The sequence below is a fragment of the Berghia stephanieae genome, chromosome 4 (assembly GCF_034508935.2).
Source record: "Berghia stephanieae isolate SIO BIC M18660-M18661 chromosome 4, UCSD_Bste_1.3, whole genome shotgun sequence".
Lineage (NCBI taxonomy): Eukaryota > Metazoa > Mollusca > Gastropoda > Nudibranchia > Aeolidiidae > Berghia > Berghia stephanieae.
This window is the reverse complement of record NC_088363.1, coordinates 2,099,861-2,124,143: the sequence shown is the minus strand read 5'-3', so window position 1 is coordinate 2,124,143 and position 24,283 is coordinate 2,099,861. Positions and strand designations below refer to the sequence as shown.

Here is a 24,283-nt window from a genome sequence, read left to right as displayed (position 1 = left end):
CATTCCATATTGAGTTTTTATATAGCGCCATATCCACTAAACGTGCTCAAAGCGCTTTACAAGGGGTCCCTGGTCAACAGCAACACTTAACATTTAGGAGGGGTCATGAGGTCTGTTAGGCGATATTTCAATATTTAGGGACAGAGACTACGCTGTTAACGGCCAGGTACATATTGTGCACCTGAGTATGGTAAGAGAATGTGAGTAAAGAGCCTTTTCCAAAGACTCAACTATGCGCCGAGCGAGGTTCAAACCCAGAACCTTCTGATCCGAAAGCGAGTGTCATACCACTAGACCATATAGCCGCACAATATACCACCTGGGTAGGGTTCCGACATCCCATAGTGGACAGTGAGGTACTTGCTGTGTCTTCTATCCCCTTATATCTGTTTTCCAACATGCTTTCTCTCTTTGTCTTGGAATGAGATTACTTGATTTTGTCCTGGCCCTGGCCGGAGTCCTGGCTGGGAGGGAAACAGTCAAATGCATAGTTATTGTTTTGGAAGATGATATTTTTTCCTTGTAAATCATCTCTCTGTTATATATTATTATATTTGTTATTTTTACTGTATAATGTAAGCATTTGAGTGTATTACTCTTTGTTGGATTTTGTGCTTGTGTCCGGATGAGACTTATAGGTGATCTCAAACTAAGTACATTGGTGGTATGCTCTTGGAATCTACATCCCTATTTGTTCCCAGTTCCCCTTTGTCTTCCTTTCTCTTGGGTGCTTTAATTGTAATTCTAGAACTTATTACTATCCCATTTTCTTCCTTTTTACTGGCGCTGATATAACCTAAATGTGTTGCAAGCGCCGTAAAAACCCTAAAAACCTAAAACCTAACCTAAGGTGTCCACTATCCCCATTCCAGATCCACGCTCCAGTATGTGGCAGTGACGGCGTCACCTACAGCAACGAGTGTGAATTGAGGGTGAAATCCTGTCAGACCAAGACATTTCTTTCCATCGCCTCGACAGGATCTTGTGGTAAGTATAGAATAGATAACAGTGAAGGCCTTCATGCATACTGGGGCTTGTGACTTTTGTACTACGTGCTTGAACATTTAATTTATGAATAAATATGTGAATACATGAATATAAGCATTTGCATATCGCATTTCCAAAAATGTACCATGCTCAATGCGATTTACAGTACCTCAGTTGCACTAGGGCTTATGTAACCAAATTTTCATTCTATCCAGTACAAGTTGCCTGTTAGGTATCAATTGCAGAACTACATATTCAGAACTTTGAAGAGTTGTTTCGTTATTCTGATAAATGATAAATTTTAGTGTCAACTGGGTTTTTCACTTTAAAGTTACTACGACATAACACAAGTCAAAGTGATACTAAGGTGCTAGAAGCTGTGGACTGTAAAAAAGTAATAAACAAAAATGAATATAACAGCTTAAAAAAAAAAATACCAAACACGGAACGTTTCGGACTCAAAACCCTTCTTCAGCCAACAACAACAAAAAAAAAACAATAAAGACATAAATACATTACTGAATTCCAGATACACGACAGAGATATTCTTAGGTCCTCTGAGGACCTATATGGAATTCAGTAATGTATTTATGCCTTTAATGTTTTTTGTTGTTGGCTGAAAAAGGGTTTTGAGTCCGAAACGTTCCGTGTTTGGTATTTTGTTCTTTTTTGAAGCCGTTATATTCATTTTTGTTTACTGCGACATAACACATATGTTGTTTTTTTTTTCCTGACACAGATAAGTGTAACGGTGTGGAGTGTAAATTCAGTGCCAAGTGCGAGAACGGTGTTTGCGTGTGTCCCATCGTGTGTCCTACGATACGGGAACCGGTGTGCGCGTCCGACGACAACTCGTACATCAACGAGTGCGAGATGAGGAAGATGGCGTGTTCCAAGAGTATCGACCTGGAGGTTGTCCGGGCTGGAGAGTGTGAGACGGATTCTCTCTTCTACTCGGGATCTGGAGGTATTTTGGCATGCTATGAAATATTGACGTATTTATTAAAATTTTGGACAGAAAACTCATCCTTCCAATATCGATCAATCAAAATGACCCTTGACTTACTTGACTTAGATGCCTTTCGCGTCTCGAGCGAAAGATCGAAATGACCCTCGTCTTGGATAAAACTCAAAAACAGAACTGGCTGGGTTTCCTGATCTCCCATAGAGGGCAGGGAGGCACTTACTGTGTCTTCTATTCCCCTACATATGTTTTCCAACATGCTTTCTGTCTTTGTCTTGGAATGAGATTACTTGGTTCTGTCCTGGCCCTGTTCGGATACCGTGGCTCTGTTCGGATACCCTGGCTGGGAGGGAAACAGGCAAATGTATAGTTCGAGTTTTGGGAGATGATATTTTTTGTCTTGTAAATCATCTCTCTCTTTCAATTGTAAATCTATAACTTTTTCGACGATCCCATTTTCTTCCTTTTTACAGGCGTTGAAATGACCTAAATGTGCCGCAAGCGCCGTAAAACCCTTTAAAAAAACAATTAAAAAAGAAACACCTTGGACTCAAAATGGAATCTCGAATTTGAGGGTTTTTGCCAAGATGGGGGGGGGTCATTTTAATCGATCGATATTTAAAGGACGAGTTTTCTGGTCAAAAGTTTTAATAGGTGTTTTTTCGAAGTAGGACTGTATTATGTTTCGTCTCGGTGTTGTCACCAAACTAGAATGACTGTCTCAGTATCTACATCCCTTCCTTTTTTTCACCCGACGTGCACTTCTTTGCAGGTCTGATAACCAATTTTTTTCCTTATGAGCTCATTGTTGTTATGGAAATCGCAAAGAAAATGACGCAAGATATTGTCCATTACAACAATGTTAAACTAGGCCCATAAGCGGGTTCGGATGTCAGGCCTGCATATATGTATACGTCGTTTTCACACCCTTTATAAATAATACAATGAGATAAATGCTTATGATAATATTGTGTTCATGGCTCTAATAACAGCGTGTACACTAGATACAGAGAAAAAATAATTTACTTGTGTCAAAATAGGTGTTTGAATTCAGCCAGGTTGTTCTAATCGTATTATCTTTCCACTGTTGTGTCATTGTCGTTGCTAAATTAGTGAAAATGTTGCTGCTTGAAGGTATTGAATTGTAAGTTTCAATTTATTAGACGAAGACATATACGTGGACGTTTCGGGTTTCCCCTTTATCAACAAAACACGATGAACGAAACACTAAGGCCGAAATTGTTTCATTCATCGTGTTTTGTTGATAAAGGGGAAACCCGAAACGTCCACAGTATCCGTCTTCGTCAAATTAATTGAAGTTTACAATTCAATACTTATCTTTCTTTTTTTTTTTAAATGTTGTGAATGAAGTTTTCTTTCAATGCCGTTGTTTTCTCCAACATTTTTTTCTTTCTAAATCAGACTTTTCTTTATTGTGTTATTTTTAGTTTACTTTGTTGTTATTGATACTATTTTATTTTTTTTGCTTGTTTTTGTCTTGTTTTTTTTTTTTGTTTTTTTTTTTAGTTGTTTTTAAAAATCTATTTATGTGTTTGCTAACGTTTCTTTTGTTTGTTTTTGTTTTGTTTTGTTTTTTATTAAAATGCTTTAATTGTTTTAAATGTCATCCTATTCCTTCAATGTCATGTTGACCCAGTTGACAGGTGACTGCTATTCTGTCGTACTCTGGGGGAAAAAAAACATATTTAAGAATTTGGCCAGAAAACTCGTTCTTCAAATATCGATCGATTTAAATGACTCTCATCTTGGCAAAAACTCTCTAACCCGAGACTGCGCCGAAGTCTTGGGTTAGAGAGTTTTTGCCAAGATGAGAGTCATTTAAATCGATCGATATTTGAAGTACGAGTTTTCTGGCCAAATTTTTCAATTTGGGTTTTTCCAGAGTACGGCGGTATTGTAGTTAGTTATCATTCATGGACGTTTCGGGTCTACAGTTTTAACTTCTATTTATTTGTTTGTTTAGCTGTAGATAGTATGCGCTTGGCTAAGACACTCACAACATTGCCATCCGGATGTATAACGGACCAACACAAAAAAACTATAATGTGTAACCATGAACTTTTATAGTCTGATTAACCCAATCCTTACCAGCTATAGGAAAATCGCCACATTCGTTACGATACAACTAACATTTTTCTTATTCAAATTTCTTTTGTACATGATAAAATTTAAAGAAAATGAATAGTGTATTTGTGGAGCACGTTTTGCTACAGAAATTATTTGTCGCAAGAACTTACTGCTACTGTATTTGAGTGATAAAAAATCTATTTTTGTGTTTGTTGGGTGTGAAGTTTTGGCTGGGGAAAATCCTATAAATGGCTGGTAAGGAGAGAGTTAATACAGTTTAGTGAGAATTACTCATGAACGCGGATGGCAAAAAACAGTACCGTCAATTAGGGTCACTTTGCCTCAAGGGGAAACTCTGCGTCTCTGAATTTGGATAATTTTGACTCATGTAAGCTTTGTTGTAGTTATTGTATCCGTTAAATGACATGATTTTTTTTTCAAAGAAAATAATTGCCACAAAACTAAGTAATCTCTAATTGGTACAAAATTCAGGAGGCAAAGTTTCCCCTTTATGCACAGTTACCCCTGTAGACGGTAATAAAGATGTGAGTGACGTCAACTTCATTCTATTTATAGGTGGTTGTCTCCCTTGGTTTTGTGTTCATTTTTTATCCTTACCTTTGCACTTTGGTGTTCTTACTACTTGTCTGCCTTTTATAAGATAAGACTACATCCACACGGACAAACACATACATGTAATCTGTACTCTAAACCAGTGGTTCTCAAAGTAGGCGATATTATTGCCCCCTGGGGGCGATAGGTACCCCCGGGGGGGGGGGGGGCGATGAAAGCAACGTTTGAATTTGGGGGGGGGGGCGGTGAAGTCTCACAGGGGGTCAGTGTCTTCATAATATGGATTATACTAGGAGTTATTTTGTTTTTTTAAAGCAAACTTCACACCATAGGTGAAACGATATACTGGAAGTTATAAAGATTATTTTACACAAAGATCCTGAACCAGTAATGAAGGCTGTCTCCTGTCTCCAGGGGAAGCGTGGCTCAGCGGTACGGTCTTTGCTTTGTATCCAAAAGGTAACGAGTTCGATCACCCGCCGCTGCGTTGTGTGACCTTGAGCAAGTCACCTAGCCCTAGCTCACTTTGCGGCGATGCACTGCGGCGGCTGACGCCTTGGAATAGACCCTAAAGACAAATTTTATTTGTTGTTTTGGGGGGCGTTGACTGGGTCACCCATCCTTAGGGGGCGATGACCCAACTATGTTTGAGAACCACTGCTTTAAATTCCCAGCATGCACCTGTTTACGAAAATCTGTATCCTCTTTATACATGCTTGCGATGCATTCCACACACATACACATACACATACATACACAAACTGGTAACCATACAAAACCATCTAAATAGACGGATCAGGAGATGATTTTAGCACAGACGACGAAGACCTCCAGACCACGACCCCCAAACCCAAGAAGACCGCCGAAGCCTGTAGCAAGGAGAACTGTCTTCGCTACGGGGGCAGCTGTGAATTGGACGGGCTGGACTACAAATGTTCTTGTACCTTTAAGTGTCCGGCTACCAGGTAGGACATACTGATAGATAACACCTAATATGATTCAATAGTCTGATGTCACGCCGCCCGGCAACGACGGCCATCTTGGTTCTAAACAAAGAAAATCATTACTTTTTATTTTTCATGCTGGCTAGAACTTTTCATATGCCTTGTGATCAGAATGTGTAAAAGTCAAAACATTATCAAATTTATGTGTTTTTTTTTCTCCACTGGATACCCTTTATGCTCGCCAGAGAAATATTTCATACGGGCGTCCGCCATTGTCCCGATAGTTTTGAGCCAGTGTTGCTAAGGTACCATGCGTCATTAGGAAGGAAGTGACGTTACGACTATTGAATCATATCGGGACAATCTACATGCTGGCTGGGGTTCCTGGGTCTCCTCCCATAGTGGGCAGGGAGGTCACTTACTGTGTCTTCTATCCTCCTACATCTGTTTTCCAACATACTTTCTGTCGTTGTCTTGGAATGAGATTACTTGGTTTTGTCTGAGTGGGGTTCCTGACCTCCCATAGTGGGCAGGAAGGCACTTACTGTGTCTTCTATCCTCCTACATCTTTTTCCAACATACTTCCTGTCGTTGTCTTGGAATGAGATTACTTGGTTTTGTCTGACTGGGGTTCTTGACCTCCCATAGTGGGCAGGGAGATCACTTACTGCGTCTTCTATCCTACTACATCTGTTTTCCAACATACTTTCTGTCGTTGTCTTGGAATGAGATTACTTGGTTTTGTCTGGGTGGGGTTCCTGACCTCCCATAGTGGGCAGGGAGATCACTTACTGTGTCTTCTGTCCCCTACATCTATTTTCCAACTTGCTTTTTGTCTTTGTCTTGGGATGAGATGACGTGGTTTTGTCCTTTCCCTGGACAGAGTCCTTGGCTGGGAGGAAAACAGTCAAATGTATAAGTTTTGGGAGATGATTTTTTTTTCCCCCTTTTAAATCATCTCTCTGTTGTATATTGTTATATTTGTTATTTTGAATGCAAACATTTGGTGTGTTCCTCTTTGTGGCGTCCTGTCCTGGTGTCAGGATGAGACATTTAGGTGATCTCAAACCATGCACAATAAGATCAAAATTTGAAAACTAAAGGGTTAGAGTCGGGGGTTCAAGTTTTTTAAAATACAATTTATTCTTATAATCAAGGCGTGTTTTTAATTTAAAATGTTTAAAGCTTTGAAATCAATGGTATCTTCAGACCAGCCTACCACTACGAATAATTCGTAATTTTACAAAAATCTCGGCTCGTATTTCAGAACCTCATGTTGTAAGTCATTAAAATTTATTGAAAATGAAAGTGGATGCAAGACTACATAATTTTAAGGATTTTGAGATGCTATTCAACCATTGTGGCGGTAAATTGTTGATTTGTAATAGTTAACTACAACAATTACAATTTTTATCTCCTAAAAATTACTAATTTTAAAATTTTCAAGCTGGCAAGTCTGTATCAGGTTCCCTTTGAAACAATACCAGTTCGATACGATGTGTCCCAAATATAACAATTTTAACAATCGATTTGTATCAAATGTTCCAGACAACCCGTGTGTGGTTCAGACGGTAAGACATACGGCAACGAATGTATGATGTTACACAACTCGTGTGTCAGGAAACAGATCATCATCAAACAGTCTATGGATAAATGTGATGGTAAGAACTACGTTTACGTCTGACATACTTCTTCTTCTTCTTCTTCTTCTTCTTCTTCTTCTTCTTCTTCTTCTTCTTCTTCTACTACTACTACTACTACTACTACTACTACTACTACTACTACTACTACTACTACTACTACTACTACTACTACTACTACTTTAACATCTGACATATTCTGATAAAAAATAAAACATTTAGCTAGGTACTTAATGTACTTCGAATATTTTGGGCATTTTGAGCGTCCTGCCCTAAGGGTAGCAAGCAGTTGCTACTGTCCGTTTCGCGCTATAGAAAAGGGGATAAACTCCGTCTCAACGGGCCTTATGGCTCTGATGGACTACATCAGAACACTTTCATTGTCTGAGCTACAACACACGACTACTCCTCCAACGCTCAACGGCTTCGGGTTCTTTGCCCCAACGTCTGCGTGCGGCTTTGTGGTCTAGTGGTATGACACTGTCTTTCGGATCGGAAGGTCCTGAGTTCGAGCGCCTCGCTCGGCGCATAGTTTCCCCCTTGGAAAAGGCTCTTTACTCACATTCTCTCATCGTACTCAGGTGTAAAATGAATACCTGGGCCGTGAACAGCGTTGTCTCTGTCTGAAAAAGATTGTAATATTGCCTAACAGGCGTCATGTCTCGTTCTACATCTTACGTGTTGCTGTTGGTCCGTGACCCCCTGTAAAGCGCTGTGAGCACGTTTAGTGGATATTGCGCTATAAAAAGCTCTTTAAAAAAAAAAGATATTTACGTGTGTGACAGGCGGAAAGTCCACACAGATATAGATAGTATGCGCTTGGCTAAGAAGCTTATAACATTGCCATCCGGAAGTATAATGGTCCAACACACATAACTGTGTGTATCCATGAACGTTTATAGTCGGGTTAATACAGTTCAGTGAGCATTACTCATAAACGCGGATGGCAAAAAAACAATAACAAAGACCTGAATGACGTCATCTTCGAACTATCTATAGGGTGACCTACGCTGTTAGACTGGAGGGCGAAGTAGTCAAGGGATTGCACTATGACCCGGAAGGTCCCAGGTTCCAGTCCCGATTCAGGCACTTTCGTTTTTTTCCCTTGGGCAAGATTATTAACCCCCAATTTGCTCGTTGATTCCTGTTGACATCAGACATCTTGTTTGTTAAATTATCTACATTCCTTCGTGGAATGCCTAGGCGACGATATCTTATGATGTGGCGGAAGGGTGTAGTTGTTGTTTTTAAAATTTTGTTAGACGCGTTCTCGATTCTAGTCGAGTAGGCAATTCTGATAATGGACACTCATCGAGACAAATGTTAGAGATAGTATGCGCTTGGTAAAGAAGCTCACAACATTGCCATCCGGAAGTATAACGTACCAACACACATAACTATGTGTAATCATCAACGTTTATAGTCTGGTTAAAACAGTTTAGTGAGAATTACTCATAAACATAAACGTGGATGGCAAATAACAATAACAACGACCTGATTGACGTCATCTTCGAACTATCTATTCCATTTTTTTTAAAATCATTTTCCTTTTTAACTCCAACTTCACTTGGCCTTGACCTCCCACAGAATTCGATGACGAGGAGGCTTGTGACGGATCAGCCCCTCTGGTCAACCCAGACACCAAAAACGATTACGATTGTAGCCCTGGAAAAGACACTTGTCCTCCGAAGAGCTACTGCCACATCACCATATCCTTCTCCAAATGCTGTAAACAAGGTGAGTGGGAGAGATTTTAAACCAAAAAAAAAGTTGAATACAAATAATATTAGGACGAAGTTCCTAACAAGGAATGGGCTGAACCAAGGCCTTGTATATGGAATGAGATTAGCGGAAGAGTAGCGCCCCTTGATTGGACGTCACCGGCTGAAAAGTTATTTTGGTTGTGCGCATGCGTCTCTCGTCCTCGCTTCCGGTGAAAGTAGCATGAGACACTTCACCGAAAGCGAGGACGAGAGAGACGCATGCGCAAAACCAATTTGACGTTCTCTCTGTAAGGTGACGTCCAATCAAGGGACGCTAATCTCATTCCCTAATATAGTAACTATATAGAGGGCCTTGGCTGAACTCAACCCAACGTAGTTATTTATTTGCAGGTCTGATAACCCAAAGTGTTATGGTCTCATTGTTGTAATGGAAATACTCTCAGACTTACGCAAAGTATATATTATCCATTACAACAATGTTAAATCAAGCCCATAATTGCGTTCGGACATCAGACCTGCAAATTAGTACACGTTGTTATGGTCTCATTGTTGTAATGGAAATACATACTCTCAAACTAACACAAAATATTGTCCATTACAACAATGTTACATCAAGCCTCATAATTGCGTTCGGTTATCAGACCTGCAGATATGTGCACCTACACTCAATCCATTCACAGGCCTACTTCAGTCCACAATGAAGGCAATTGTAAGCATAAGGACTGCTCTGTCGTGTTCTGGAATGCCGCACTCCGGGGGAAAAAAACCCATATTTTAACATTTGGCCAGAAAACTCGTCCTTCAAATATCGATCGATTTAAATGACCCTCATCTCGGAAATAAAAAACTCTCAAATCTGAGACTTCGCGAAGTCCCAGGTTTGAGAGTTGGGTTTTTTGTTGTATGTTTTTTTGTTGTTTTTTTTTTTGTTTTTTTTTTTTTTTTTTTGCCAAGATGAGGGTCATTTAAATCGATCGATATTTGAAGGACGAGTTTTCTGGCCAAATTTTAAAATATGTTGTTTTTTTTTCCAGAGTATGGCAGTGCTGTTAATGTTGGCTGAAGATGAAATTGTGTTCAAATTTGCCTTGTTACTCTTTTATTCTTAAGAATTTATTAATTCTGGTTTGTTTGTTTGTTTGTTTGTTTGTTTATTGTTTACTTTTTTTTCTAATTCTTTACAAGAGCTATCTATTTTCAGATTCCTCTTTTTTTTTTTTAAATTGTGTTCGTTTTCTTCTTTTTTTTTTCACCAAGTTTTTATTTGTGTTTATTTTCGTGTTTGTGGCGTCTTGTTAGTAAGTATATGTGTATGTGTGTGTGTGTGTGTGTGTGTGTGTGTGTATGTGTGTGTTTCTTTTTGGGCCTATTTTATATTTATTTCTTTATTTATATATTTTATTTTTATTTATTTATCTATAAACCCCATCCTCTCTATTTGAAAGTTTGATAAAATTTCCATAACTGATATTTATTGATATTGTATTATCACCTCCCCCCCCCCCCCCCCCCCCCCCACCCATCAGATATGGAGCCCATCCGTCACTGTGCGGAGACCGAGTTTGGTTGTTGTAAAGACGGCAAGACCCCAGCCAAGGCACCCAGAGGGGGCGGTTGTCCTGGTAGGTGGTAGCGGTAGGGTCTCCGTCACTTGTGACAAATGTGACCCTTCGTCTCAAAACGGTATTATGTTGGGATGGGCCAGATGCTAAAAAGTCAAATTATAGTTAAACTGGTCAAAAATATGAAACGTCGGTATTTAGCACAGTAAAATATGATATTCCTTCTCCTCTATAACGCATATAAACTCAACTTAATTACGATATTTCAGGCTACAAATTTCATTTTCAGCATCTTAATCATCCCGACTTAATACCGTTTGGAGACGAGGGGTCACAAATAAATCAGGGAGCAGGCACTGGTGTATGATAGAACTCTGTAAACGTTTGTATGAAACAGTGTCAGACAAAGCAGAAAGACGAATATGAGGGGAAAAAAGCTCCCAAAATGTCAGCCTGCCTCCACTGGAGATCTAGGGGAGGTCTGAGGTTCGATCCCCACTGTAGGCAGGCTGATATTTTTGAGGTGATTTTTTTTTTCTCATTATATGAGAGAAAAAAATCACCTCAAAATATTTTTTTTTTAATTCTGCTTTGTTTGGTACTGTTTCACACACACACACACACACACACACACACACACACACACACACCTTTTCAAAATTTCTCTGTCCATCACTTACATCTTTGTGCGGCTATGTGGTCTAGCGGTATGACATTCGCTTTCGGATTGGAAGGTCCTGGGTACGAGCCTCGCTCGCTCGGCGCAAAGTTGAGTCCTTGGAACAAGCTCTCTACTCATATTCTCTCACCGTACTCAGGTGTAAAATGAGTACCAGGCCGTTAACAGCGTTGTCTCTATCAGAAAAAAAATGGTAATACCGTCTAACAGTGAAACACCGCAAAGTGAGCTAAATCGAGGCGTCTTGCTCAAGGCCACATGTTGCAGTTGGTGGTAGAGATCTGTACCTTTCCGGTACAAAGCAAAGCCCATACAGCTGAGCCACACTTCCCCCATGAATTACATATTAATGGGAGCGATCTATATTCATGTTTTCGTCCAACCGAGTCATCAATCACATGATTTATTGCTGTCCAGCGATTGGATATTTCTTAACAAATGTAAACACGCTGCTTTGTTTATGAAAGTTGTAAACATACCCATGTGTCAGCTGAACAAAATGGCCAATCGTGATGTTAGATATTTCAAAAACTGTGAACAATTTTCACTATGTGGGTCACTTTGAGCACATATTCCACTGTGACCAATGACCTCGAGCCTAGGACTTCATATATCTATAGATGTCACTGCCTCGAGGACATGGAAATGTAATATAGATCATGCCCATTTCATTGGCATTTATTGTTGTGACATCAGGCGTAACCATGGCTGTTTGTTTCCATATCAAATATGTACAAAGAAAATGTGTATTATTTCCAATGACTTGAATGTGTAAATTATACTAATGTGCGGCTATGTGGTCTAGTGGTATGACACTCGCTTTCGGATCGGAAGGTCCTGGATTCGAGCCTCGCGCTCGACGCATAGTTGAGTCCTTGGAAAAGGCTCTTTACTCACTTTCTCTCACCGTACTCAGGTGTAAAATGAGTACCTGGCCGTTAACAGCGCTGTCTTTGTCCTGTCCGAAAAATTGTAATATCGCCTAATAGGCGTTATGTTCCGTCCTTCATGTTAAATGTTGATGTTGACCAGGGACCCCTTGTAAAGCGCTTTGAGCACATTAAGTGGATATTGTGCTATATAAAGCTCAATTATTTTTTTTAATGCTAATATCTAATATATTATTGTTGATGATAATATTTTTGACATTTTGTTTCCTATGCTGCATAAAGGAGTTGTTATGGTTTGCTCAGCTCATCGTTAGCTGTGAAAGGATGCTCCAATCACAAACACCCTTACATAATGTATTAATATCAACATATAATACATTATAACAACAACACACACACGGCCACACGTAACACATTGTTTTGATGTGTGCACATGATAAAAACCCAGACAGACAACACATCTCTCTGTCGTCCACATTGCTTTGGTTTTTTGGTTTTTCTTTTATTATTGCATGTTTTGATTTCATGAATTAATTCAATGTGTGTTTTTGTTATCCTCGGGATTTTTATCTCATTGTTTTTTATTTATCATTCTTGTTTTTGTAAATTATTGTAAATTGTGACAATTTACAGATAATAATAATAATAGCATGACCTATAAGGTTTTGAGTGCTACAAAAAGTCTTTCTTTACCAAATCAAGATTATAATCGTATCATAGTCATTAGGGATTATGTACATATGTCAAAAGATATTTAAATACCCTGTCATATGTACAGATATTAATATATTATGATAGTTAAGACAAACAAATGAAAAGAGCAACGTAATTAATGGATAATATAAATAAATATACACCATCCTATAATATACTACAAACAAAAGGTCAAGTTGGTGCAATAGATATTTATATTGGCCTTTTACTAAACTGCCGTACTCTGGAATAACCCATATTTAAAAATTTGGCCAGAAAATTCGTCCTTCGAATATCGATCGATTTAAATAACCCTCATCTTGGAAACAACTCTCAAACCTGGGACTTTATTAAAGACTTCGCGAAGTCCCGGGTTTGAGAGTTTCTGCCCAAGATGAGGGGTCATTTATATCGATCGAAATTTGAAGGACGAATTTTGTGGCCAATTTTTTAAATATGGGTTTTTCCAGAGTGCCGCAGTTTAGACTTGTTGATTATAAGCATCATAAAAATAAAGAAATACTAATCTCTTTCAACGAATAGGCATAGATACTTCATAGCACATAGTTCTTTATCAACTGCATTGTTGAAAGATTTAATGTTTTAGCATTTTTTTAAAAATTAATTTTTGCATTTCTTTTTTTTTTTTTCTAATGAAAATATAGAATGCATTCCATGTCCTGACTATATGTTGGATAAATATGTCAATGTCCTTGTCTTACAAGGGTTAAGAACTTGTCTTACAAGGGTTAAGAACTTGTCTTACAAGGATTAAGAACCTGTCTTACAAGGGTTAAGAACTTGTCTTACAAGGGTTAAGAACTTGTCTTCTAAGGGTTAAGAACGTGTCTTACAAGGATTAAGAACTTGTCTTACAAGGGTTAAGAACTTGTCTTACAAGGGTTAAGAACTTGTCTTACAAGGGTTAAGAACTTGTCTTACAACGATTAAGAACTTGTCTTATAACGATTAAGAACTTGTCTTACAAGGATTAAGAACTTGTCTTACAAGGGTTAAGAACTTGTCTTTCAAGGGTTAAGAACTTGTCTTACAACGATTAAGAACGTGTCTTACAAGGATTAAGAACTTGTCTTACAAGGGTTAAGAACTTGTCTTATAAGGGTTAAGAACTTGTCTTACAAGGGTTAAGAACTTGTCTTATAAGGGTTAAGAACTTGTCTTATAAGGGTTAAGAACTTGTCTTATAAGGGTTAAAAACTTGTCTTACAAGGGTTAAGAACTTGTCTTACAAGGGTTAAGAAACAATGTTCTAGTTTACAACAAAGATTATTTCAATTTAAATAATGTCAAAATACGTACCAATCAATGACTTAATTTCCACATGTGTTCTGTGTTCCAGACGTGTGTGGGTGCCACCCAATGGGGTCCTATTCCACGACCTGTGACCCCCGGACACGTCAGTGCCAGTGTAAACCCGGAGTGGGAGGCAAACGGTGTGACCGCTGTGAGATTGGGTACTGGGGCATGCAGAGAATTGGAGAACAGGGCAATGCTGGGTGTATACGTAAGTATTGGTGTGGGGATGGGGGGGGGGGGATGGTGGTGGTGGCTGGTTAGGGTGTGTGTGTGGGGGGGGGGGGGTAAAAATGTCAAATTTATGGTTGATCGACATACTCATTCTTATCATTGTTTTATCGTCATTAATACCATCACTGCCGGCATCTTTATCATCATTAAGATTATCTTCTTCTACTTCTTCTTCTTCTTCTTCTTCTTCTTCTTCTTCTCCTTCTTCTTCTTCTTCTTCTTCTTCTTCTCTTCTTCTCTTCTTCTTCTTCTTCTTTTCTCTTCTTCTCTTCTTTTCTTCTCTCTTCTTCTCTCTCCTCTCTCTTCCTCTCCTCTCTCCTCTCCTCCTCCTCCTCCTCCTCCTTATCCTTCTCTTCTTATCCAGCCCCTCCTTTCCTTCCTTCCGCTCCTTGATATTTTTCTTTTATCTTCAGCATCATCATCATCATCTTCTCCTCCTCCCCCTTTTCCTCTCCCTTATCCTCGTTCACCTCCACGGTCTCCTCTTAACATTGTCCGACTTGTTGATAGAATATAAAACTGGGTGGGGTTCCCGACCTCCCATTGTGGACAGGGAAGTACTTGCTGTGTCTTCTATCCCCACTGTACTGTTTTCCATTTGCTGTCTGTCTTTGTCTTGGAATGAGATATTTTGTTTTGTCCTGGCCTTGGCTGATAACCCTAGCTGGGAGGGAAACAGTCAAATGTATAGTTACGAGTTTTGGGAGATGATATTTTTTTCCCTTGTAAATCATCTCTCTGTTATGCACTGTATTATTTTTCATTTTACATTCGTATGATTCGTAAACAATTGAGTGTGTTCCTCTTGGCGGGGACCTGTATCTGTGTCTGGATGAGACATTAAGTGATCTCTAAATAAGTACACTGATAGTGTGCTGTTGGAATCTACATCTGTTCCCTAGATGAACCAATTCCAATTTGTCTTGCTGTTCTTGTGTGCTTTAATTGTAATTCTAGAACTTTTGGCTATCCCATTTTCTTCCTTTGTCCTGGCGCTGATATTACCTAAATTAAATGTGTTGCAAGTGCTGTAAAACCCGTAAAGACAAACAAAACAGAATATAATACCACAAAGATGTTAATATCCATTGTTGTCTATTTATATTTCAGCCTGTAACTGTAATAAGTTTGGCTCCCACCGTGACGACTGTGAACAAATGACAGGTCGGTGTATGTGTCGTCCTACGGTCATCGGGATGAAGTGTGACCGGTGCCCCAAAGGAAACAGATTGGGCCCTGATGGATGTACTCGTAAGTTTTGACTAGTCCCTGGTCATGTGACCAATGCTGTCATTGGTAGAATAATGGGGGGGGGGATGGAGCATTTATATATATATATATATATTATATATATATATATATATATATATATATATTATATATATGTGTGTGTGTGTGTGTGTGTGTGTGTGTATAGTGTTGTGGTCTTGATTTAAATGTTAAGAAATAATCTATGGAAATTTCGGAGGCAGGCATTGGTGTATGATAAAATTATGAAAATGTGTATTATATTATTATTATTATTATTATTATTATTATTATTTTTATTATTATTATTATTATTAATTTTTTTATTTATTTTTTTTTTTAATTATTATTTTCACTTATCATTATTATTATTATTATTATTATTATATTATTATTATTATTATTATTATTATTATTATTATTATTATTATTTTTATTATTATTATTATTAATTTTTTTATTTATTATTTTTTTTAATTATTATTTTCATTATATTATTATTATTATTATTATTATTATTATTATTATTATTATTATTATTATTATTATTATTATTATTATTATTATTTTTTTATTATTATATTATTATTATTAATTTTTTTTATTTATTTATTTTTTTTTTAATTATTATTTTCACTTATCATTATTATTATTATTATTATTATTATTATTATTATTATTATTATTATTTGATATAGCGCCAGTGTCCACAAATAGTGCTCAGAGGTGCTTTACAGTTTGTTTGTTTTTTGGTTTTTTGGGGGTTTTTTTGGTGTATGTAACGATGACAGATGAAACAAATATACAACTATAGCAAAAACTCGCCCAAAATGTCTGCCTGTCATAACAAACGAGGCAGGTTAATCTCTTTTTTGTGTGTGTGTATTTTTTGTTCCACTTTGTCATACATTGTTATTTAGTACAATTTCTGAAAATGATCTATGTAGTCAGCCTACTCAAAGTAGAAACTCTTTTCTTTATTCCAATGCAGCATTTTCATTATCTTTATAGTGAGGAATAATTTCTAATGATGATAATAATAATAATAATAATAATAATAATAATAATAATAATAATAATAATAATAATAATAATAATAATAATAATAATAATAACAATTGTCCAGATAGGCACTTATTGTTAGGTATACAGCTCTTGTAATAGGCGAAAAACGTAATTAAAATAGTGGTAATAATGATGATATAATACTGATAGTAATGATGAAATAATAATAAAAATAATATAATAATAATATAATAATAATAATAATAATAATAATATAATAAAATAATAATAATATCATCATCATCATCATCATCATCATCATCATCATCATCATCATCATCATCATCATCATCATCATCATCATCATCATCATAATAAATAATAATAATAATAATAATAATAATCATAATAATAATAGTAATAATAATGATAAGAAGAAGAAGAAGATCTTACCGCTTTTGCCATCAGATTGTTAATGGTACATTCATCTCTACATATTTTATGTTTAAATTCTTTTAGAATACCTTTATTCATCCCATGTCTTTAGGGTCTATTCCAAGGGAAGACTGGAATAACCCAGGCGTTACGCAGTGCAGCACAGCAAACTGAGCTAGGGTGATGTGACGCAGTGGGTATTCGAACCCAGTACCTTTTGCATACCTGCCTACTTTTACGGATCGTCCCTAATTGTTACGGAAATTAGGTAACAATTTCGGACATACGAAAATGGAAGAAATATTACGGATTTTGATTTCACAGCAATTTGGGCGTCGTATTAGAGAGAGAAAAAAAAACATTTTTTTTCGTTTAAATTCCCGCAGTTATCGTAGAAAGAAAAAAATGTTCCCTTAAAGTTATAAAGGCTACTGCTCAGTTCACGCCCATGATAGGTTAGTCGATTACCAGATCGTAATGGTGGAGGTCAACAACATTTATTTTACGTATTCAAGGTTGTAGATACGCAGTATTTTTTTCTTCTTTGTTGTTGTTGTTGTTAATAGGTGGTGCATTACGAAAATTGTACCATTTATTACTGATGAATTTTGTGTTGGCTACTGATTTTGAAATGTTCAAGTAGACAGGTATGCCTTTGAACTTTACATACAACGTAGTGGGTAATCAAACTCGGTACCTTTTGAACATTATTGATAGATAAAATCAACTAATTTCTATCTACAGGTGACTCCTATGAGCCTGTGTCATGTGACGACTTGGAGTGTCAATACGGGGCGACCTGCCGAGACGAAGACCCTCCAGTGTGTGTGTGCGAACACCAGTGTGATGTGGACAGCCACGATTCGGAGGTTGTCTGTGGATCGGATGGACAAAACTATGGATCTCAGTGCCAGATGGAGCAGTATGCGTGCCGGATGAAGCTTGACCTCTCTGTGCTCCATAAAGGACTTTGTAAAGGTTCGTGCGTTGACATCTTGTCATTTGTATAGTGTTGTTGTAAAGGTTAGTGTGTTGACATCTTGTTATTTGTATAGTGTTGTTGTAAAGGTTCGTGCGTTGACATCTTGTCATTTGTATAGTGTTGTTGTAAAGGTTCGTGCGTTGACATCTTGTCATTTGTATAGTGTTGTTGTAAAGGTTCGTGCGTTGACATCTTGTCATTTGTATAGTGTTGTTGTAAAGGTTCGTGCGTTGACATCTTGTCATTTGTATAGTGTTGTTGTAAAGGTTCGTGCGTTGACATCTTGTCATTTGTATAGTGTTGTTGTAAAGGTTCGTGCGTTGACATCTTGTCATTTGTATAGTGTTGTTGTAAAGGTTAGTGTGTTGACATCTTGTCATTTGTATAGTGTTGTTGTAAAGGTTAGTGTGTTGACATCTTGTTATTTGTACAGTGTTGTGGTCTTGTGGTCTGACACTCACCTAAAACTTGAGCTTTTATATAGAACAAGATCCACTAAACATGCTCAAAGCACTTTTCAAAGGGTCCCTGACCAACAGCAACACGTAACATGTAGAACGAGACATGACACCTGTTAGCGATATTACAATTTATTTCCAACAGAAACAACGCTGTTGACAGCCAGGTACTCATTTTACACCTCAGTATGGTGAGAGAATATGGATAAAGAGCCTTTTCCAAGGACTCAACCATGCACCAAGCGAGGCTCAAACCCAGGATCTTCCGATACAAAAGCGAGTGTCATACCACTCGACCACATAGCCGCACAGCTATGGATAGATACAATATTTCTTTCGTCTTCTTCACCCTTTAGCATCTAAATTATTTTTAAACGCTTTGCTTCAGGTGCCCCTCCCTCTCTGGTGACCACCCCCTCCCCGGTGACCAAGTCCAGGAAGACCACCAGAGACATCGGCGACAACACAGGCAACCCCAATGACAACGGAGACAAAGAGCTGAAGAATAAGAACCAGAAAGACAATGAGGACAAGTCTAAACAGGAAGAGGAATGTGAGTTATGGGCTGTTTTATTGCAGACAGTTTTCACACTTTGTTTTCATTCGTTGATGCTGGGTTGGGTCTTTTTGACCTCCCATGGCGGGCAGGAGGTCACTTGCTGTGTCTTCTATCCATCGATGAATATTATCTGTTTTTTGAGTTGCTCTTTCTTTGTCTTGGAATGGGATTACTTGGTTTTTGTCCTGGCCCTTGCCGGAGTCCTTGGCTGAGAGGAAAACAGTCAAATGTATCGTTTTTTCCTTGTAAATCAATTTAATTTAAAAAGACAGATGATGTAGACATTTCGGTATTCGCCTAAACAACGCCATCCTCTCATTTCTCAATCGTCTTTGTATCTCGTTCACCATGTTTTGTTGACAAAGGAAAAACCTTAAACGTCCACGTTGAATGTATAGTTAGTTTTGGAAGATGATATTTTTTTTCCTTGTAAATCATCTCTCTCTTATGCACTGTATTATTTTTGGTTTACGTATTATATATATAATTTGTAAAAATTTGAGTGTATTCCTCTTAGTCTTAGCAGGGACTTCTGCTTGTGTCTGGATGAGAATTTTAGGTGATCTCAAACTAAGTACACTGATGGTTGTCTGCTCTTGGAATCTACATATATGTTTTATAAATTCTATTTAAACTAATTCCCCTGTGTCTTACTTTTTCTTTGAGGTTTTAATTGTATTTCTAGAACTCTTTATTATTCCAATTTCTTCCTTTTTACTGGTGCTGATTTGACCTAAATGTTTTGCAAGCGCCGTTAAACCCTTAAAAACAAAAAACAAACAGCTCGAGCTTGTCGTATTGCAGAACGTTCTGGAATTGGGTGTGCTAGAGTTCAGTAAGTACGGTAATTAATATATTACATTTTATTATTGTTATTTAGCTCTTTAAGCCTCAATCATTTGCATTATTATCAAACTGACATAAAACTCATGCATGGATTGTATTTAATCTCCGTTTCCCCCCCCCCCCCCCCACTCCCTCTCCTCCCTGCCACAGGCAAAGGCAGCAATATCGAGGACCTGTGTCTGTCAGACGAGGACTGCTGTCCCAATAACAGTTTCTGTCGTGGTTTGTGTTACTGCCATGAAGGATACATCCCTTCTATTGACAATACCAAATGTTTTGGTGAGTTGCCTTCAGCGTTCAATTTCATTTCATTGCCATCTTTTATTTACCCCAATGTTCAAAGACATTGAAAACCTCAAAATACAAAAAAAATGTTTACATTGTAGTTGTTTTGTTTTTGTTTTTATTGTAATCTTTCGCTTTAATTTGATTGTTTTTGGTGGGTTTTTGTGGGGGTTTTTTTTTTTGTTTTTATTTTTGTAAATACAAGTTTAATTTGTTTTGTTTTTTTGTGGGGGGGGGGTTTTTGGGCAGGCGGGGGGTGGGATTTTTTATTTTATTTGTTTGTTGTTTTCTTTTTGTTTGTTTGTTTCTTTGGGAGATTTTTTGTTTGTTACTTGTAGTTAGTATGTTTTGGTTTTGGTTTGTTTGATTAGTTTTGTTTGGTTTCTTTATAGACCTAATAACTGATTTTGTTCTAAATCTACCAAACATAGAATATTTGCATACCTATTCATAACATTTGAATTTTTATCCGAGTTTAAAATCAGTCACATATTTGTTATATTGGACTAAAAAAATTATTATAGTTTATGTTCTTGACATAAGATGTACGTTTATCACTGAGGGTTCCATTTATAAATTTTTGTAGGTAAAGATGATATTACAGAGTTGTTTGTGGCCATTTTATTACATCATGTCCAGTAACGCCATTAAGGACAACAACAAGCTATCATGCGGCTATGTGGTCTCGTGGTGCGACACTCACTTTCGGATCGGAAGGTCCTGAGTTTGAGCTTCGCTCGGTGCTTAGTTGAGTCCTTGGAAAAGCTCTTTACTCACATTTTCTCAGATCTAAATTGAGTACCTGGCTGTTAACAGCATTGTCCCTGTTCGAAAAAAATTGTAATATCGCCTAACAGGCATCATGTCCCGTCCTAAATGTAAAATGTTGCTGTTGACCAGTGGCCAGTGCTCAAAGTAAAGCACTTTGAGCACGTTTAGTGGATATTGCGCTATATAAAAGCCCAATTTAATTCAATTTAACTTACATAATAATAAACAAGGGCTCTCACTCTTCCAGACAAGGTAGAATATGCGGGACATAACTCTGTCATTACTATGCATAGCATAACAAATAACTCAGTTATTTCCCTTTCATTACACCATTATTTCTGTGTATCTACCAGAGGTGAAAAAGAAACCTACCAAGAACGACTCTGTCACATCGGACGTGTGTAGTGGAGATTTGTGTGAGAATGGAGGGGAGTGTGTACCCGATGACTACCTGGGGTATCGATGTGCTTGTCCCATTGGAAAGGCCGGCCCGCGTTGTAAAAAAGGTAAGGCCGATTATTATCTTCACATTTAGATATTGTTAATGTTAATAATGGGAGCGATCTATATTCATGTTTTCGTCCAACCAGGTCATCAATCACATGATTTATTGCTGTTCATCGATTGGATATTTCTGAACAAATGTAAACACGCTGCTTTGTTTATGAAAGCTGTAATCATACACATGTGTCAAGCTGAACACAATGACCAATCATAATGTAAGATAGTTCAAAATATGTGAACACTTTTCACCATGTAGGTCACTTTGAGCACATTTTGCAATATGACCAATGACGTCGAGCACATGGAAAGTTAATATAGATCATCCCCATTGTACAATGAATGTATGTGCAGATCATGTAGATTTTAAAACATTATTTCTGTTTTTCTTTGAATGCTATGTTGAGTCATTATCTGTTTCTATTTCTCTTCCATACACACCATAAACACAGAATAAATAATACAGCATATATAACCATGCATGATATATCCCAATGGGGCTATGTGGTCTTGTGGTATGACACTCGCCTTTGGATCAGAAGGTCCTGGGTTCAAGACCCGCTCTGAGTGGCTCATAGTTGAGTCCTTGGAAAAGGCTCTTCACTCACAATTTCACACCATACTCAGGTGTAAAATGAGTACCAGGTCCTTAAGAGCGTCAAAAAAAAGTTTAATATCGCCAAAAGGCATCATGTCTTACATGTTAAGTGTTGCTGTTCGTCAGGGACCCCTTGTAAAGCACTTTGAGCATATTTAGTGGAAATGGCTCTATATAAAAACACAATAATCTGTTTCCAATTCTCTTCCATCCACACCATAAACAAAGAGTAAGAAGTAATACAGCATAGATTTGACCATACAAAATATTCTCAATAAAGATCTGAACAAGTGTGTATGAAAGGTGCCAGACAATGCAAGAAAGACAAATAGAAGAAAAAAAACTATCCCAAAAAATCAGTCTACCTTGACTGTGGATCGAACCTCATGCCTTCTGATTACCGGTCAGATGTGCTACATTACCAGGGTCCTGATAGTTGGCAATTTTAAAACATATATTCACAAGGGTATGCGTTTTACTCTGTGAACCCATGCTCACATCAAACAACGTATACATTAATTTCTTTAATTTGATTTTTTTTTCAATATCTCACATAGCTTTCTAATTCCTCCAATTCCTCTATCCATTCTTGTCAGATATTCAGTTTAAGACTCCGTCCTTCAGCGGTAGGTCCCACTTGGAAATGCCTCACATTGAAGACGCCAAGTGTGACCTCAGCATCGACATTGTCTTCTCCTCCCTCAATCAAGATGGAATCATTTTATTCAACGCCAAATTCAAGAATGGCACTGGGGATTTTGTGTCCCTGTCAGTGAAGGGAGGTTATGTGGAGTTCAGGTCAGTCTTGACACGTTTTAAATACTTTACTATATCAACTGCCACATTAATGTGCTGCTAGACGGTATTTTTCTTTTCTAAATCACACCCTTCCAATACTCTTAAGGTCAACTTCTGTCTAAAGTCAACTTCTGCTTAAAGTCAACGCTCTTAAAGTCAACTTCTGTCTAAAGTCACTTCTGCTTAAGTCAACGCTCTTAAAGTCAACTTCTGTCTAAAGTCAACTTCTGCTTAAAGTCAACGCTCTTAAGTCAACTTCTGTCTAAAGTCAATTCTGCTTAAAGTCAACGCTCTTAAAGTCAACTTCTGCTTAAATTCAACACCTTAAGGTCAACTTCTGTCTAAAGTCAACTTCTGCTTAAAGTCAACGCTCTTAAAGTCAACTTTTGCTTAAATTCAACACTTTTAAAGTCAACTTCTGTCTAAAGTCAACTTCTGCTTAAAGTCAACTTCTGCTTTAATTCAACACTAAAGATAAAGTCAACACTCAAATGTCAATTTCTGCATAAAGTCAGCACTCTTAAAGTCAACTTCTGCTTAAAGTCAACTTCTGCATAAAGTCAACACTCTTAAAGTCAACTTCTGCATAAAGTCAACACTCTTAAAGTCAACACTCTTAAACTTAAAAGTCAACTTCTGCTTTAAGTCAACACTCTTAAAGTCGACTTCTGCTTAAAGTCAACACTCTTAAAGTCAACTTCTGTATAAAGTCAACACTCTTAAAATCAACTTCTGCTTAAAGTCAGCACTCTTAAATTCAGCTTCTGCATAAAATCAACCAATCTTTCTGGTCTGATAGTGTAGGCTTTAACAGGATTCCACTGTACACCTAAAAGTCAAAATCCCATAAAATTTGCGCCAGATGATAAAAAAATACAAATTCTTGAAATTGTTTTATTACAATTTTCAACCTTTTTTTTTCTCGAGCGATCACAGGATTGTGATAAGATTGAACCTCAGCCTTCATCATTAAGAGTATTCGGGCATTAAATTTGGTTTATTTCTAGTGTGAGCTATGTGGTCTAGTGGTATGACACTCGCTTTCGGATCGAAGGTCCTGGGTTCGAGCCTCGCTCGGCGCATGGTTGAGTCCCTGGAAAAGGCTCTTTACTCACATTCTCTCACCGTGCTCAGGTGTAAAATGAGTACCTGGCCGTTAACAGCGATGTCTCTGTCCGAAAAATTGTAATATCGCCTGATAGGCGTCATGTCCCGTCCTTCATGTTAAATGTTGCTGTTGACCAGGGACCCCTTGTAAATCGCTTTGAGCACATTTTAGTGGACATTGCACTATATAAAAGCTCAATTTTTTTTTTTTTAATTTTTCACCATGTTTTTTAAAGCCGATCTCACAACTGTGATTAGACAGAAGCTGAACCACACCATTTAGAATGTTCAGGCATTCAATAATTGATAGCAGGAAACTTATTCTATTGATTTCCAACCTTCTTGTTGTGAAAACTGTACACTATTGTGGTCACCGGTGTGTGTATCGAGGCTGAATG

General features: G+C 37.6%; 1 protein-coding gene across 1 annotated transcript in view; it reads left to right on the top strand.

Moving 5' to 3' along the window:
- Nucleotides 1–24,283, top strand: part of LOC144969895 (agrin-like) — a 340,199-nt gene that overhangs the window by 292,819 nt on the left and 23,097 nt on the right. Inside the window, exons 10-22 of the mRNA XM_078908949.1 lie at nucleotides 873–987; nucleotides 1,727–1,954; nucleotides 5,403–5,577; nucleotides 7,105–7,217; nucleotides 8,784–8,933; nucleotides 10,447–10,542; nucleotides 14,105–14,269; nucleotides 15,403–15,543; nucleotides 17,725–17,958; nucleotides 18,809–18,973; nucleotides 19,976–20,104; nucleotides 21,235–21,387; nucleotides 22,577–22,778. Of these exons, the coding sequence (XP_078765075.1) occupies nucleotides 873–987; nucleotides 1,727–1,954; nucleotides 5,403–5,577; nucleotides 7,105–7,217; nucleotides 8,784–8,933; nucleotides 10,447–10,542; nucleotides 14,105–14,269; nucleotides 15,403–15,543; nucleotides 17,725–17,958; nucleotides 18,809–18,973; nucleotides 19,976–20,104; nucleotides 21,235–21,387; nucleotides 22,577–22,778 (2,066 nt within the window). The remainder of the gene's footprint in view (nucleotides 1–872; nucleotides 988–1,726; nucleotides 1,955–5,402; nucleotides 5,578–7,104; nucleotides 7,218–8,783; nucleotides 8,934–10,446; nucleotides 10,543–14,104; nucleotides 14,270–15,402; nucleotides 15,544–17,724; nucleotides 17,959–18,808; nucleotides 18,974–19,975; nucleotides 20,105–21,234; nucleotides 21,388–22,576; nucleotides 22,779–24,283) is intronic.